We start from the raw sequence: 18,444 nt of genomic DNA, 5'->3' as shown, positions 1-18,444 counted from the left end.
ATGGAGTTGTGTGATCTGCTGCTGCTGCCAAGTCTCAAAACTGCAAATATGTGAATTAGATACAGTGCAACCCTATACAAGATGCAACCACTGTGCCAGAAGCACTGAAAATGTGTCGGCTCCATCCTTGGCTTGAAAGGCTTCATACTGCTGATTTCCATTTCAAAGGCACTTATCAATGAGTTATAATCATTTCTCTCTCTCTCTCTCAGAATTGAACTATTTGTTTTATTCATTACATGGCTAAAGCTATAAAGCAGGGATTGGGAACCTGTGGCTTTCCAGATGTTGTTGGATGTAGCCAGCATGGCCAGTGGTTGGGGTTGATGGGAATTGTACTCCAACCACATCTGGATATCTAGAGATTCTCTGTTGCTTATCAAAAAACGTCCACCTCTCAATTCGTAAGGGGTTTGTCCTCACTTGTTGCCAAGCACAAAGTAGTTCTTAACCCATTCAAACCTAACCATGGACATTTTGCTTGATTGCAATGTTTGTAGTAATGAATAACACATACATCTTGGAATCCTCTGCAGCAAGCCTAGAATTAGGCTATGCAAACAGCATGTGGTGAAATTCTTCCTGGACTGCACATCATCTCAAACTGGAGATGGGAAAACGCATGAATGAATGCTTTCCCAGATAAAACAATGTGCATAGAAATTAGATGGGAAGGAAAATATTCTAGCTTAATTATTCTTCTCTGAGTTTTTCCACAAGTAGCTCCCCCCCCCCCCCCGCTGCATGCAGGGGAATGTCCAGATACAGGACTTGGCTCAGATGCTATCAAGACCCTAACATGGTGCGGTAAAGAGGCAATTTTACTATTTGATCAGATGCTGATGTGACCTGGCCCTAATGTGCAAATATTTTATTTCATTCTTTATACTGCTGATGAAAAGGTTGCGAGGATCCTCAGGTTACACTTGTATTAAGTGTGGTTTTTTTCAGAGTAACATGATAAATTAGTTGTTCAGTTCTCTATTCCTACACACAGGGCCTTGATATTATTTCCCTCTTCTTGCCTCCGTTCAGGTTTGTGACGAGATTTATTGAGTTGGATGGCCTGACCTGCTTGCTGAACTTCCTGAAGAGCATGGACTATGAGACGTCCGAGAGCCGCATCCACACATCCGTTATAGGGTGTATCAAGGCTCTGATGAACAACTCCCAGGGACGGGCACACGTCCTGGCCCATCCAGAAAGCATCAATATAATCTCCCAGAGTTTACGGACTGAGAACATAAAAACCAAGATTGCTGTGCTGGAGATCCTCGGGGCGGTTTGCTTAGTGCCTGGAGGTCACAAGAAGGTTCTGCAGGCCATGCTTCACTACCAGGTTTATGCAGCAGAGAGGACAAGATTCCAGGTAAATCGTGCATTTGGAGCAAACCATTGCAGATGCTATGTTATGTTTAGAGTGGGCTCTTGATTATTTTAATGTTTATAAAGCAGAATCAGACAGAATTGGAAGACAGAAAGCTCCACTGGGAGCTTCCCCACCACAACATCACTAATTGAAACAGATACCAAGGTACTTTAGCTGTACTCGTGGCCTTTCTCTGTGTACAGTCCTCTTGATATATATTTTTCACCTAGGATTAATGTTTTAAAATCCCACAACGTGGCTACAAGCCACACAATGAGTACAACATATAGTTAAGCACTGAAAAAGGAAGTGCCAACATGGTTGCATTCATTGATTCAGGCTGCTAGTCACGATGGCTATGCCCAGATGGGTATTAAACATAGATCTCTATCTATGCGATGTGCATCAGCTGTTTTGCACATTTGGATTGTCCCTGAAGATTCTTCTCCAAGTGAGCCATGCAGGCAAGATTACAGCTTGACTCCTGACCTGACCATTGCAAAGATTTACTGGAACTTCAGTTCTATCACAGTGTGGAATCGTGAAGCTAAATCAAGTTAAGGAACATGCTTCAACTCCTTCCCTCCCCCTATTCTGTGTAAACAGGGATGCTTATGTGGCAAATATACTGCAGTATTGCTATGTAAATAGATGTAGAAACAGGGGTGCAGTTTAGTCTAGGGATTGCTCTTTGTTTTTATAAATATTTTTATAAATTTTTATAATATTTTTATAAATATTTTTATAAACCTGTGCACGCACACTTGGAATACCCCATAAATAAGAAGAGTTCGGTTTTGGCTATGGTTTATAAGCAGTACTCAAAACTTGTTTTAAGGTTTGCTGTTTTGTGAGTTGGGCATTAGAAGCTTAGTGGCTAAATGCCTGTGATGTTTGGAAGGCAGTTGTCTCTCTGTGTGTATTTGTGTGTGTGTGTGTGTGTGTGTGTGTGAGAGAGAGAGAGAGAGAGAGAGAGAAAGAAAGAAAATATAATTTATTGCCTGGTAACTAATCTGAGGAAGCCTTTCTGTAGCTTGTCTTTGTTTACATTGGAGGTGGCTCAGGCTGACCTTGTGTGCTTGACAGGGATTTTTGGTCGTGCATGGCCCTGACAACATTCAATCAGAGTTTAATCCTTTGTCCCAACTTGACCGGGTTGCTATGCCAAATAAACCCATATGCTCTTGTGAGCCTAACCTCACTCACATCTCTTCTCTCTCTGTGTTGTTGTATTTTTAAAGAGACTAAAACCATCTGAAAGTAACGGGGAAGGAAAGCCATTTCTTACCCAGTACAGAGAGTAGCATGACTCTCTGTACAGAGTACAGCTGGTCCTTTGATAAGTTGATGTTAATAGCTTGCAGAAGTTTTTATGAGCCTCCAGAGAGCCAACTCACTATCTCATCCATGAATGTGTGGAATGCACAAATAATTACCCGTCAAATATTTTTGGATGGGGAAAAGAAATTAAAGATGAATGTTCTCCTCTTTGTTTTCTTAAGAGCAATGAGGACGTGCTCCTGTTTGTGTGGTTTTTTTCCCTTCCTCTGATGCTTGCATCATGCCAAAATGGTCTTTTCTGCAATGTTCCTTCCTAGAGGCCAGAGTTAAACTCGGGCAAGGTAACTTTGAATGCCTTCAACTCATCTTTCTCCCTTTGAATATTGGCATCAGAAGTGCTGGTGTCAGCTATAATAGATGCAATCATTCGAATCTTGAATATTCAGTCATGGGATGAATTCTATCACTTTGGACTGTTTCTATCATTTTGAATGCTCATGTAGGTCTAAAGCAAGGATGGTGAACCTGTGGCTCTCCAATTGTTGCTGGTCTACAGCTCCCATTATCCCTGACCATTGGCCAATGCTGATTGGTGCTGATGGGAGCTAGAGTCCCACCCCATCTAGAGAGCCACTGGTTCCCCATATGATCTAAAGTCTAACAGTTGTAGCAAAGACAACATTTTATTACAAGCACAATGAAGGGATAATGTTATGTCCTCCTCTGCTCAGAATGTTTTTGAGGTAAGGATTTATCCGCTGTCCATGGTTTCATTCTGTTTCCTGCTGACCATATCTGTTGACTCCATGTGATCTTGATGCTCATATTAAAAGAAGTCAAGAACAGGAGGTTGTCATGTAGCTTCATAGCATCTTAGGTTTGATGCTTTTACTGTTGTTGCTGTTCAAAAGTATCTGCTTCCCTGCTCCTGGTGCTGGGTGCAATAAACCAAAAGCCCCAGCTTGTCCTGTTTTCTAAACTTCAGCAGGTGATTCATTTCTCTCCAAAAAACAACAACACCCCATGAATTGTAGCCAAACCCAGGTTTGGACAATATAACAAGGCAAGGCTTGTGGTTAGTTGCTTCCAGCACAGCATAGCTAGAAAAAGAGAAGGAATGAAGCAGGAACCATGCTCACTTCTGTTAAACCACAGCCCATGTTTAACTATGGTTTAACATGACATGTGAATGCAGCCACTGAGTAGAACATACTAAAACAAGTTAAAGCATTTTAAACAGAAATGAAAAGAGCATAGGGATCTACCAGAGCAATTAAAACATCAGTTGGCGCTGTGGGTTAAACCACATAGCCTAGGACTTGCCGATCAGAAGGTCGGCGGTTCGAATCCCCATGATGGGGTGAGCTCCCGTTGCTTGGTCCCTGCTCCTGCCAACCTAGCAGTTCGAAAGCACGTCAAAGTACAAGTAGATAAATAGGTACCACTCCGGCTGGAAGGTAAACGGTGTTTCCATGCGCTGCTCTGGTTCACCAGAAGTGGCTTAGTCATGCTGGCCACATGACCCAGAAGCTGTATGCCGGTTCCCTTGGCCAATAAAGTGAGATGAGCGCCGCAACCCCAGAGTCGGCCACGACTGGACCTAATGGTCAGGGGTCCCTTTACCTTTACTTAACATAATTGAACATCGTTAAAGGCCAGAGAAATTAATGATTTATTTATTTTTACATTTTTAAAAGCCTAAAATGTGTAGGATGGGCCTAATTCAACTTCTTTTGGGAAGGAAATCCACAACTTGGAATATTAGTTAAGTCTCAGCCCTCTGATTGTTTTTGCTTTCTACTTTTCCTGTCTCTCTGTGATTCTGCAAGCATTCACATTATGTTTGTTCAGAAGTTATTTTCATATTCCCACTTGTTCCTTCTACCTTCATCTTTTTTTAAAATGTTAATGTTGTAGTTACGAGTTAATGTAAGGCCTCATCTGTCTAGAAGGAGTGAAAAAAACTCAAGTCCTTCCAATAATGTCAGAGGTGCAAGAGAGAAGCTCTGAGCTCTCCTCTCCTCACTCACATAATTTTAGAGTGGCAGATGTCGATTGCGTTTGCATATGCTGAAAACTTCTGCTGAGTCCAAAGGAATAGGATTGGCAATCTCTCCCACCCCCTGCCCACTCCTGTCTGTTTCTGCAGCTTGCTGAATTGGTTGCTTTTATTTGACTTGCAGTGTTTGAAGTGCTTACTCCTTTTAAAATAAAATATAATAAATAAAAAAAGAATGATGACAACTTGAAGAAATGGTCCTGGCAAATGGGAAAATATTGAATTTGGTTGAAGACCAAAATAGCTTAGGTCAGAGACAGGTTCAGATGGCGGGGAACACAAAGCTGAGTCTTGTTCTTGATTTGCCCACCAAGGAATAGAGAAGTAACATTCACAGTTTGTAGAACAGGCTTAGAGATGAAAACCTAGAGCAGGGTGGAGGTGAAATGGACTGTGTTTCTGCTGAAGCTAGTGCATTAATGTCCCAGAACAACTCAAATCTGTTTAATAACATTAAGTCTTAAAAGACACCAGTCCAGCACTAAATTAACTTTCCCCACTGACTTCATATGGGGGCATCATCTATCATGCATGTCTCTACTGCTTCCAGTAGCCACTCTTAGGGATACTTCTAAAATCCACTGTCTCCAGGTCTCTCCCTGGATTTTTTGAATTTCAAATAGGGATTTGGGTGATGGTAGCATAATTAGTTTGGCTCACATTTTATTGCGATCCCACCTAATTATCACTTCCCAGACCAATGTGTGAATTGAAATGCAGTTATCCTTCAAAATTCACGCTTCTCAAAATTTTGCAATTGCAGGGCACCAACATTTGCAAAATATCTATATAAGGGGAAATTGTGTGCAAAAGTGTGTGCGTTAGTAAAGACATGCAGACAAATACTTTGTTAGGTGATCCCCCGCCCCCGGAAAAATATGTGTGTAGAAGCAGAGTGCTAGATAGAGTCTCCAGAGGTAAAACATGCTCCTTTGAGGATCCCATTATGGAAGTATGTGAACTCAAATTTATTGTAGGCCCCTGGCTTTCTGCTGCCCCCCCCCACTCTCATAACCATTGGCTGCCTTGTCCCAACTTCCAAGTTTCAAGCGTGACAGAAAAGCAACTATGGATCAGTATCAATCCTGTCCAGTAGCAAGGGGTGAAGGAACTTATTAAGCAGGAAGGAAGAATCCTTACTCAGCATATCTGGTCTTTGTTGTCAAATTAGCTGACTCTATACTAAGAGCAATTTGATTTAGTGCTTCTGCGCAGCTGGTTGATCTTTGAAGGGTGCACACTGTGAATCTGTAACAGTCTTCTGAAAGTAATGAAGGGTGAAAGTGCATGTAGAGAGGAATGGGGCTGTACTTTAAGCATCTCCATGCATACACACCCAACCACATGTGAGAAGGACTTGCCCAGTGCACAGGTTCCAGTATGTGTATAGGGAATCCATGTGATTGGGACACCCACACAATCAAGTTTCCTGGTCACGTGCAGCCCCCTACTCATGGGCAGGAGGTCATGTGTTGGGATTTCTTCTCATACAACCATGCATAAGGTGCAGGGGTGTGTGTGTGTGTGTGTGTGTGTGAGAGAGAGAGAGAGAGAGAGAGAGATGTGATATTCTGCTGAGTTACAGCCCATATCCCATCAAACATCCTGCTTTAAAAAATATTGGATTCTGTATCATTAATTACACATTAGCTATGAAGAACAACTCTAGAAAATGGTCAAGCAGACAAATCTATAATGTCAGTGACAAGACGTCTGCAATGGTTGCGGCATAGCCTCTTGGTCTCAACTGTTCACTGTTACTAAGCCACTCCAGTGAGGAGGAATTGGCCTAAAGAATAGCATCTGCATAAACCAGCACTAATCCAATAGAAAGCAGTGATTTCTTTAGGTATGGTACTCCACCACTAGGAGCAACAATAAAAACAGATAACTTTCACAATGCAAAATTTCACAGCACTTAAGACCTTATTTTCTTTGGTAGTTTTGCCTCATATTTCTGTCTTTCATGAAGTGAGGCATGAAGATCATGTTCAGCTCCAATGTAATGCCATGTATAAATATTAGTGCAATTAATGAACTGAATAATTTTAGTTGGTTTTATCTTTCTTGGCATTGATTTATAATATGTATAGTAATCCTAAGAGCGACCCAGGGCAGCTTTTCTTGCTGATCGCTATTTAGCTTTTTATTTTCCCACCCATTATCAACAGTTGGAAAAACCATTATGGCCCCATGTGTACTATGCATTTAAAAAAGTATCATACCACTTCAGACTATCATGGTTTCCCTCAAAGAATTCTGGGACCTGTATTTCATCAATTCTGCTGAGGAGATAATTCCCAGACTTCCTTGGGAAGAGGACCTAACTGTTTGAAAATTCTAGCTCTTTGAAGGGAATGGGGCATTGTGTCCTTGATCTGTTACATTTAAATGTAGTTCTATATTATTGATAATTTTGTAAACAAAAAGTTAACACATTGTTAGAAGAGACCTGTGCCCGGTCAAATTTGTCCCACAGGGCAGGCATTCCCCATCCCTTTTTTATATTGTGGTGTTTCAAAGTTCTTGTTTTCATGTTTTGTTATAATTTGGTTTGTTGTTTTATAAGCCATCATGGGAATCCAACTGATGGCTTTAATATTCCAAGCTTCAACAAGCAAATAATGTGAAGCAGAAAATACGTTTCTGAACCATTTTAGGTTATCAAGCAGAAATGTTTGTCTTGCATTCATAAGCTTCTCTCATAGCCTCTCTTCGCTCTCTTCTAATCATTTAAACAATAACTTGTGCTCTGTGTGTTTCTGGGCAGGAGCTATAATGAAATTCAGCATTACAGTGGTAGAGAGTGCATTACTTTCTCTCGCTCTTCATTTGCAGTCATTACTCAATGAGCTCGACCGGAGCCTGGGGCGATATCGAGATGAAGTGAATCTCAAAACTGCCATCATGTCCTTTATTAATGCTGTTTTGAATGCAGGTACTGGTGAGGTAAGTCTTTAACAGAGTTCGTTGCATTATGTGGGTTGGGTTTTATTATATGTATATTTTATTATTGGTAAGCCACTTTGAGCATTTCTTTTTTAAAAGTAGGGTATCTATCCCGTAGCTCAGTGGTGAAGCATGGTGGGATAGCTGATAGGAACAACAGGAACTGATGAATAGTAGTTATTGGAATCAGCCTGATCCCCTCCCCTCTGATGACTTGATCTATTTTTCCCCCTTTTCCTTTAGGACAATTTGGAATTTCGATTGCACCTACGATATGAGTTTTTAATGTTGGGCATTCAACCTGTTATTGACAAGCTCAGAGGACATGAAAATGCAACGCTGGATAGGTGAGCCATATATGCTGGGAAAATATGAGGCTGTTGTGTACTCAGTATCCAGTGATGGACAAATTCCCCTTGGCTTGATGTTGACAATTCACACATACACATACTGAGCAAATGTATTCAGATAGATAGCCGTGTTGGTCTGATGCAGTTAAAATAAATAAAAAAAGTCTAGTAGACCTTTAGAGACCAACTAAGTTTGTTCTGGGTATAAGCTTTCGTGTGCATGCACACTTTTTCAGATAGTGAGCAAATGTATATTCCAGTACAGGTAATTTCTGGAGTTCGGGCAACATTACTATTGATAGCTACACCTTGGATTTCACAAGCAGCAGAGTCTACTCTGAGATGTTGTATCCATATGTCATACTGATGGGAGGGTCAATCAACATGGATTGAAGGCCCACAGACTCTGTAGTGCAAAGCTTGGAATCTTAAGTGACTGGATGTGATCCCAACAAACACATGTCCAATGCACATCTACTGTAAACTCTCTGCACATTCACTTTTAAATTATCTGTATGTACACCTTAGTTCATTTCAGGGATGTTGTTTCACTGTAAATGTTGTTTGACTACAATTACCATCATCCCAACTTGCCATGCTGGCTGAAGCTGATGGGAGTTGTCAATTGTTGTCTGTTCTAACAGCTTCTCGGTAGGTCCCACTCCCAATTCTCATTATGTATTTATCATTTATTTTGGATTTAAAGTTCAACAAGCATTGAAATACTCTATTCTGTGGGAAGCATAACATTGTGAAAGTCAAAACTTAATATAAGCTCATCAGACCAAGTTGAATTAAGGAAAAGGTAGCACCTTTCACTTTTTATCCTTTCTTTCAGTGGAAAACAGTCTTTCCCCATTCACCCAGCTTGCACTATTGCAAGCAAGAGGTGGATTGTATGACTTTATTTTATTCTGTCTTCTAGGCACTTAGATTTCTTTGAGATGGTAAGAAATGAAGATGACTTGGAACTTGCAAAGAGGTTTGAAGTGGTGAGTGTTTCTCTGGAAAGGCTTTTTTATTTTTTAAAAAAGTCAGAAAAGCTTTCCTGTTTGCTTTGGCTGTTTAGTATAAATTTATATGATCCCCCCCCCCATTTTTCCATGTGGTGAGGGTCTGATTTTCTCACAACTAAAGAGATATGGGTTGCTCTGTTTCTTATTTACAGTGCAGACGAAAAAAAGCAGTCAGCAATGTTGACTGGTGGCACTGGATGAATTTAGATGATGTCAGAATTCTGTCTCTCAACTTCATGGCACCAAATACTTAAAGCTCCTCTGTCTAGTTGTTGTTTGTTCACCTGTTTTTAATGTGGTTGCCTGTTCCAAGTATTTAGCAAATGTACTGGAGAGCCATAACAGGCTTGGACTTGGATGTTGTGGAAGCTACTGGCTTGGCTCATCAGATTGGTCCCCTTCCATCTGTTGCTGTTGCTTTTTCCCTGTCTTTTGGACCTATAGTCCACCTACATTCTGGAGTCTTGTTTTCTAGATTATCTTGGACTTTATTCACTTAGAGCTGGAAGATGCTACTTTGTGGGATAAATTGAATGTCCCTACGAGCTAGATGTTTGGAGTGACACTGCTTCGGTCTCATACTCTCTTGACTCGGTGATGTAAGCTTCTGTTATTTAACCATACATGGAGCTTCTAAATTCAGCACCATCAATTATAGAGTCCCAGTGGACAGCTCCCTGCTCTTTGAGCCAAGCACCTGCCCCAGATTAGCTCTTAAGTTTCCAGTGAAGCTCTTTTTTTTCTTTTTACAAGCAACAAATAGCACACCAAGACAACAACGTATGGTGCTTTCATGATTTCAGTCAACACTATAGCTATGGAATTATGCTGCTTTTATTGCTTGTCCCTTAGGTTTAAGGTGGGGTTTTTTAAATTGCAGAAGCAATATAATTTTTTGGTGCATGTTAACCTTTCTGTTGTCAGCTATAAAGCATTTATTCCATATAGAAAAAGACTGGTTGTGTAGAACCACACAGGGCAGTTCTCATGGGGTGTAACAGGATTTGTATCTCCCCCCCATCCTTCCAAAATTTATCTGCCGGGTCGGAGTAGCACCACTAAAAGTCAGGTTCCTCCTCTCTCAGGCAAGTGGAGTAGCATGGCATATTGCAGTGAGGAACTAGCTCCTTCAATACTATGGACTGAGCTGAGTTGACCTTCAAAATCTCAGTGTGCAGTGATACAAAAATGCTACCTCTTGTGTTCAGCATGCAGCTCATTCTCATATACACACACCACTTGGTGCTGCTGATAGCAAGGTGTTATTATCTGCACTTGTACCATCCCCGTGTGGATGAGATGGTTGGACAGTGTTATAGAAGTGACCAACATGAATTTGACAAAACTCTGGGAGGCAGTGGAAGACAGGAGTGCCTGGCGTGCTCTAGTCCATGGGGTCACGAAGAGTCGGACACGAACTAATCAACTAAACAACAACAACAACAACAACCATCCCCATGTCTTGCCTTGTAAACCATATTCTGTCCCTAATTGCCTTAGACTTAATTTGTCATCAAAGTAACCCATCACTGCCAAGCCCTCTTTTTCAGTTTGAAGCATATCTTCACAAATGGTGGTGTGCATTTCAGTCCTTCTGAGATTTTAATACTAGATGCCTCATAGGATTTCAAAACTAGGAGATTTCTCTTGTTTTACTCTGCACCTTCCCATGTTTCATTTTGCTATAGGCACATATTGACACAAAGAGCGCCTCGCAGATGTTTGAGATGATCAAGAAGAGGTTGAAGCACACAGATGCTTATCCATATTTACTATCTGTACTCCAGCACTGCTTGCAAATGCCTTGTGAGTATATTTCTTCTCCCTGTGGGTACTGCAGAATTCCCTGACTGGGAAGATTTTCTGAATGACAGAAGTATGGCTTGTTGAATCCTTACCTTTCTGGAGCTTTAGAGAATTCGGCTCCCCTATAGTGGAACTCTAGTCAATCCACTCTTTTTTTCCTGAGCCCTACTTTCCATTGTGTTCTTTAGTGAGAAACCTAGCCAAGTCCATTCATATGAAAGTCTCTAATATGACCATTGAAAATATTCTTGAAAGTATTTGAGGATTGGCTGGTGAAAGAAGCCAGATGAGTTATCCAGTATGAGTAGGTGCTTAGTATACAGCAAGGGTGAGGAATCTCAAGCCTAGGGTCTGAATGAGACCCTCCAGGCCTCTCTGTCCGGTCCTTGGGACTTTCCTAAAGCCACACCCCTCACTAGACTTGCACTGCTCTCTCTTTGCTTTTGTTTGACTGGAGCATGTCCTTTTGATAATGCCTCTTGCATGCTTGCACGAGGGATTTCTCACATTTCTTCTTATTCTTCTTTGTTTCCACTTAAGGTCTCCAAACATGAAGCAGCCACTTCTTTAAAAAGTAGTAGATGGATGCTGTCCAACTGGAAACCAAATCCTTCTTGATTAAATTATTGTTTATTAAGAAAGGCAAGAAAGGACATTTGTGCTCAGGGTCTGAGAAACAGGTGCCACCTTTAACTGACACAAAATGAAGTTGTTTTTTTTAAAAAAAGAGAAAACTCTTGTTGCTATTAAGTGGGAATTTCACAGAAAAGGCTTGGTTTTTGCTTGGCACCGCATGGGAATGGATAAGTAGAAAGTTCCCATGCCTTAATTAGAAAATCAAATTAGTAATTTCTCTTTGAGGCATATGATACAAATATGGGGATTGAAAGCCATCTGATTGAATGGCCTAGTAACAGCAGATTAGTTGCTTCCAATCAGTACAGTTAGGCAAAGGCTTGGTGTAGGATTAATATCTGCCAGGAATATTTGGTCATCTTTTCCACTGAAGTAGAAATTTGATTTCAGTAGCAAATATGAGATTCCTTATCCACTATAGCTGGTTTCAGAAATTAGGTTTGAACACAAGATAAAGGAGCTGGTGCGCATCTCCACAAAGTTCTCTTTCAAAGTGAATTCATTGAAGCCCCGAACTAGATAGTATTGATTTTTGTGGAGATATGGTTAGGATTGCACTGCTGCTTCCTCTTCCTGCCTTATGATCACATCCAGTGTGGCTCTAAAGGGAACTCACTAAAATAATGAATGGCTGAAGTAACCACAATAGGAACCAAGTCATCAAGAAGGGCTCAGTCTTAGCATTCAATGAAAATTTGCAGGGATTTTCATCAAAGCCATTTATCTAGATGCACCTCCTCACTGACATTTGTCGTTGCAGATAAACGAAATGGGGGGACGTTTCAACAATGGCAGCTGTTAGACAGGATACTGCAGCAAATTGTTCTTCAGGATGAGCGAGGGGATGATCCTGATATAGCTCCTTTGGAGAACTTCAATGTCAAGAACATCATTAAAATGTAAGAAGCATGCTAACTGCCAATAGCCGAATATTATGCAGCATGTTAAGGACAAGGCCTGCTTTTATATGACATTTCATCAGCATGGAGATAACCGTTCTTTGTGGATAAATGTCACCTTTTCATCTGGTACAATTTGCATTCACATTGAGAATGTTAATTTTACCTTAGTAGGTTAGTAATAGTATTGAGAATGAATCCCACCAGAAATTAGCTGTTTTTTTCTATTCTCCTAGGAATATTTGTATTTAATTACTTGGGTATAGATCTAAGCTGATCTGGCTTTATCTCCATTCAGGTTGGTAAATGAGAATGAAGTGAAACAGTGGAGAGATCAGGCAGAGAAATTCCGAAAAGGTATGTGGCCATCTTATACTCTGGATAATAGAGAGGGAATCTGATTGAACCACAGATCTCCACAGATCTTCCTGTTTTATAGATGTGAATTGTGGCTAAAGGATAGGTGACTTAACCCAGTTGCCTACTGGGTGAGCTAGCATTTGAATGCAAATCTGATTCTGACATTTTGATAAAGCTTCCAGTTTTTGGGATGTCTCCTTATTAGAAAACACCTGCTGATTCTCTTCAAAACTGTACCTGCATCTATATCATAGGTGGGTAACCTGTGGCCATCCAGATATTGTTCGACTCCAGGTCCCGTCAACCCCAGCCAAAATAGCCAGTGGTCAGGGATGAGACAAACTGTGATCCAACACCTGGAGAGCTACAGGTTACCTTCTAGTTTTAATGCAACTCCACAAACCAAGCCGTCTATAATCATAGAATCATAGAATTGTAATGTTGGAAGGAACCCTCAGGATCATCTAATCCATGGGTTGGCAAACTAAGGCCCAGGAGCTGGATCCGGCCCAACTGCCTTCTCAATCCGGCCCGTGGAGGGTCCCGGAATCACTGTGTTTTTACATGAGTAGAATGTGTCCTTTTATTTAAAATGCATCTCTGGGTTATTTGTGGTGGCATAGGAATCCGTACATTTCCCCCCCTTCAAAATATAGTCCAGCCCCCCCACAAGGTCTGAGGGAAAGTGGACTGGCCCCCTGCTGAAAAAGTTTGCTGACCCCTGTAATCCAACCACCTGCAATGCAGGAATATGCAGCTGTCCCATACAAGAATCAAACCTTGGTGTTATCAGCACCACAGTCTAACCAACTGAGCTATCAAGAATCAGCCTTTAGAATGTCTGGAAGTTTACAATTATGTTTCTTACCCATTGTTCCCTTTATTCATGGCTTTTGACTGAGTAGCTTGTCTGAAATCATTCATCGCACTTTGGTCTTCTTTCCACGGCAGAGCATGCTGAGCTGATGAGTAGGCTAGAGAAGAAAGAAAGGGAATGTGAGATAAAGACTCAGGAGAAAGATGAAATGATGAAGACGCTGAATAAAATGAAGGACAAACTGCAAAAGGAATCTCTGGAGCTACGTCAAACCCGGGACCAAATGACCGACCTTGTAACTCAGCTCAATGAGTTTTCGGTAGGATACAGAGATTTTTCTTCTCCTTCCATAGCATGCACAAACACAAAAAGAAAAGAGATACAGTGAAGTTCTAATTTTGTACACCTGCCCTTTTCTAAAGAGAAAGAAAAGTTTGCAAGTAGTTATACCCTTGCTGAAAGGTTCATGAGCCCTCTGATAAAGAAAATAGAATCAGTAGCCATACATCAAATGCTTTCCATTATTTTATTTTGCTCATCGCTTCAGTTTTAGTTTATTCCTTGTGGGATTATGCATGTGTTATGCTGTACCAAACGTGGGTGGCGCTGTGGGTTAAACCAAAAAGCCTAGGGCTTGCTGATAAGAAGGTTGGCGGTCCGAATCCCCATGACAGGGTGAGCTCCCGTTGTTCGGTCCCTGCGCCTGCCAACCTAGCAGTTCGAAAGCATGCAGTGCAAGTAGATAAATAGGTACTGCTCTGGCGGGAAGGTAAACGACATTTCCATGCACTGTTCTGATTCGCCAGAAAGCGGCTTAGTCATGCTGGCCACATGACCTGGAAGCTGTATGCCAGCTCCCTTGGCCAGTAAATTGAGATGAGCGCCGCAATGCCAGAGTCGTCCGCGACTGGACCTAATGGTCAGGGGTCCCTTTACCTATACCTATGCTGTACCATAAGGTAAGTGCTGTGTTTAGTTGTAAGTAACCCCAACTCTCTCTGCCCATTGATCTGCCTTGGGGTGTCTCCAGCCTGCTCTAATACATAGGTGGCTAACCTGTGCCCCTGCACCCACAACAGCAGGATGGAACAGAACAGACTTTGCTAGGTGCCTGAATGATAACAGAGATGGTCCAGAGAAATGGATATGAAGGGGGAATTCCATATTTGGACACTACCTTAAAAAGTCCCTCTCCCCAGCAGCCATTTGCCTGATGTAAGAATTCAGAATGTTCCTGCTGTTGTAGGATGGAGTAGAGCTCCCATGTGAGGCTGACATCCTGTTATATTTACTGTTAGTCTGTGTTAGCTTTAAAGCCTGACCAGAAGTTCTGCAGTGGACAATTTTTGAGGAGCCTTGAGAAGTCGAAAGCACATATTTGAGGATGGCAGCAGGGGAAATATAACAAAAACATTGCAGAGGTGAAGACCGTACCAGAAGAGTATCAGCAGAGGCTTCTGCCTTATGTTTTTTCAAAACTTGTTTTGCTGCATCCATGTTCCCTCCCCTCCACTGATGCCTCCCTGAAGAGTCCTACATCTTGGGAGGCCTTGTGGGGAGGGATAAGGCCACTGAGCTGCTATGCTCTGCCTCCATGGTCCAAGGCAGCAATGTTCCTGAAAACCAAGGGAGGGAGAGTTCTCTTGTCCTCAGGTCCCACTTACAGGTTTCCCATGGGCATCTGGTTGGCCACTGTGATGGCAAGTTGTTGTACTAGGTGGGCCATCGGCATGACCCAGGACTGAGAAGCACTGACATTGTGGCAAACATAGATAGACAAAGGGAAAAGGATTTTGCCAAAATTATTTCCTGCTGCCTTTCAAAATGCCAGAACTGCCCCTTTCACACGCAAAACATCTGGCCTGAGAATGGACCTGTTTTTGACGCAACACTAATCAGAGTGTTCTCTTCTTATTTTCAGCAAGGGGGCAGCATTTCCTTCCCTCCCCCTCCTCAGCTACCTCCTGGTGGCCCGTTTGCCTCTTCTCTACAAGCTCCGGAGGTTTTGCCGCCACCTCCACCACCACTTCCGTTCTCCAGCTGCCCCCCTCCGCCCGCTCCACCTCCTCCCCCAGGAGGACCTCCTCCACCTCCCGGAGCACCACCTTTCTTCAACATGGGCATGCCTCCCCTTTCCTCCGCCACCACCTTCAGCGGCACTGGCAGTCTGAAGAAGAAATCAACCCCACAGCCGTCTCATCCGCTGAAGTCCTTCAACTGGGCCAAGCTGAGTGAGGTAAGGGGAAGGAGAGCCATTCTGTGTAGACCTTGTGACTGTTGCTTAGGTTTACCGGATATTGTCTGGTTATTTCTATTAAATTGGTTGCCTGAGAAGGAATTTCTAGCTGAGGCACAAAATGTTGTGGGTGAGCGTACAGGTGCTCACTGAAAGACCTTGGCAATTGTATTAATTTTATATTTGGCATCTTTGGATCACTCTACATTTTAAAAGAGTGTTGATGGATTTTGGATTGAGTGACATTTAGACTCAACCTACACACACACACATATACATGCACACACGCCAGTCTGGAAGTAGTAGTTCCATTATAAGTGGAGTCTCACATTCCAGCCTAGCTCATAATGGGCTTTGCTCCTGGCTCCACCCTTCCTTCTGGCAAGCATACTCTTCTGAAGGTGAGAGCATATTACTTAAAGCCTGGATGCATTTGAGCATGCCCAGGAGCATCATTTCCTGACCAAGAGTTGATGAGTTTTGAAGTTCTGCAAATCTCCCAATCAAATTCATTACATTTGGTGGTTCTAGAAACTTAATCTTTCATACCCCTGACAAGAAATGGTTCAAGTGCCCCAAGGTTTCAAAGATAAAGTGTAAAATGCTTCTCCTTCCTTCCTCATTATTCATGCCCCCTCTTTGAAAGGACCAGGTTGATTCAGGTGTGTGTGTGTGTGTGTGTGTGTGTGTGTGAAGTGCTGAATAGTTGCAGGGATGATTTCTAAGAAAAATGCAATATTGATGACAGCTTATGCATTATGTAATCATGCTTGAATACAATTACCCTATTCTCTCCCAACCCTAGTAAAACTCTTCATAGCACATCCTTCTGGAGGAGTCTCCAGACTGATTTTTGCATGGCACATTCATTCTGTCCAAGATCTATAACCTCTCCCACCCCTATATTCCCTCCTACCCCTGTTTCTCTCTTGGCATTGTTGTTTTCTTTTCTTTTTTTAAAAAAAAGAAAAAAACACACAGATTGAACAGCGTCTGTGTTGAATTTGGGTGACTGCCTAGAAATCCACACTCTTTTTTAGACTCCAAGTCACTCAGGACTCAACTCAGGCATTTGGAATGAGTGTCCTGGGACCTCTGGAATGCCACAAGAATTCTCTCTCTCCCCCCCCCCCATTTCTTTTAAAATAAGATGAAGTGAAGTATTTGCTGCTCCGCCTGTGCTTGTCTGTCAGAGCCACGTGGGGCTGTGGGAGAGAATGTAAGACAGGGATTTATTTTCATTTTCAGAACACAGGACTTAGTGCTTCGAAGGAAAGATGTAACAACTACACAAACACACACACTAGTGGGAGGGGAAAATAAAGTAGAGAGGGACACACAGGTGTTTCTCTTTAGCATGCAGCCACCACAGACTTATCCTCCCCTCTGGTTAAGAGTGGAGGCAGCTGTGCTAATAAATGGGGGCTTCAGAGGTGAATGCAAATGCTATTTTGGGGCCTGCAAGAATAGTATTGGGAGGATATGATAAGCGTTTGCCATGATTAATATTTCTGGTTAGTGAATGCTTTTCTGTTTCCAGAGGTGGTGGTTCTTTAGCTTTAACTAGAAAGCTATCACATTCTATTCTTTGTGTTGTATTTTGTACAGGGCATGTGCTGTGGGGTGTTTATTTTTAATGTTGTGGGAGGGAATTTATTTCATCCCCTCACTGTCCCATCTGAAGTGGCACAGGCCTACAGCATCACATGATGCTGCCCTTCAACTCACACAGCTTGTTTTTCCCTTTAAAGTGGTGGGCTGATTTTAGTTCAGGTTGTTTGATTGCTCTCTAGTCACGTTCTTATAAGAGGCCTTGAGACCCCACCATCACCACAGAGCAAAGAATGCCATGTGAAAAATTCATAATCAATTACTTTTTCTCTCTCCTTGTACCCCTTTCCTTTACCTAAATCGGAACATGCATAACACCCAGAGCTGTTGCTTTCCTGGGGAGGGAGGACAATACTGTTGTTTTTCCCATGATGGGCAGTTTGGGGGGGGGCAACTTAGATGGAGGAGAGAGTACTGAAGAAAGGGATAAGGTAACCCTTCTCCTAGATCAGGGTTTCCCTAATGCGGGTCTCCAGCTGTTTTTAGACTACCATTCCTATCATCCCTGACCACTAGTTGTAGTCCAAAAACAATTGGAGACCCGAGTTTGGGAAACCTTTTCTTAGATCTTCAGCTGTGAGCAATGGAGGGAGGGGGGTTCTTTCTGCAGTTGCATTTCAGTCAAAGCAAAAATGTAGGAAGATCCAATCTCAGGGTTACTGTCAGAGCTGCCCAAGGTCCCAGCTCACAAAGGACCAACGCCAGTTTGTTGTTATATACAAAAGTCTTTATTGAAGTTCAGTTTCGCTTTCACAGCCGCAGCATGCAGCTCTACGACTGAAACTCTAGACCGCCGAAGCTCCGTCTGAATCTCCTCCCCCCAGACACCAGTTTAAGACTCTAGCCTTACTCCACCTCTTCCTTTGCTCTTTCCTCCTCTGGCTCCGCCTGTCAGCTGGGCTCTCGCCCTTCCTAGACTCTTCTGACGCTGAGTCCCCTGAGTCTTCCCCCTGCCTCCGGTGGGCTTTAGGACCTGGTTCCCAATCCGGGTTTTCTGCTGTCCCACGCGCCTGTACATTCGAACTTGGCGCGCGCGCCCAGCCGGCAACCTTCCT

The 18,444-nt window shown here is 42.5% G+C and overlaps 1 protein-coding gene across 7 annotated transcripts in view; it reads left to right on the top strand.

Annotated features, from left to right (window-relative positions):
* Positions 1-18,444, top strand: part of DAAM2 (dishevelled associated activator of morphogenesis 2) — a 224,822-nt gene that overhangs the window by 151,373 nt on the left and 55,005 nt on the right. For all 7 annotated transcript variants that reach the window (XM_082214804.1, XM_082214805.1, XM_082214799.1 and 4 more), the window contains 9 exons: positions 1,036-1,369; positions 7,548-7,658; positions 7,902-8,005; positions 8,934-9,000; positions 10,713-10,830; positions 12,227-12,365; positions 12,664-12,722; positions 13,677-13,861; positions 15,464-15,778. In XM_082214804.1, the coding sequence (XP_082070930.1) occupies positions 1,036-1,369; positions 7,548-7,658; positions 7,902-8,005; positions 8,934-9,000; positions 10,713-10,830; positions 12,227-12,365; positions 12,664-12,722; positions 13,677-13,861; positions 15,464-15,778 (1,432 nt within the window). The remainder of the gene's footprint in view (positions 1-1,035; positions 1,370-7,547; positions 7,659-7,901; positions 8,006-8,933; positions 9,001-10,712; positions 10,831-12,226; positions 12,366-12,663; positions 12,723-13,676; positions 13,862-15,463; positions 15,779-18,444) is intronic.

This window comes from Podarcis vaucheri, assembly GCF_965113315.1.
Source record: "Podarcis vaucheri genome assembly, chromosome: 3".
NCBI lineage: Eukaryota > Metazoa > Chordata > Lepidosauria > Squamata > Lacertidae > Podarcis > Podarcis vaucheri.
This window is presented reverse-complemented; position numbering and strand designations above follow the sequence as displayed.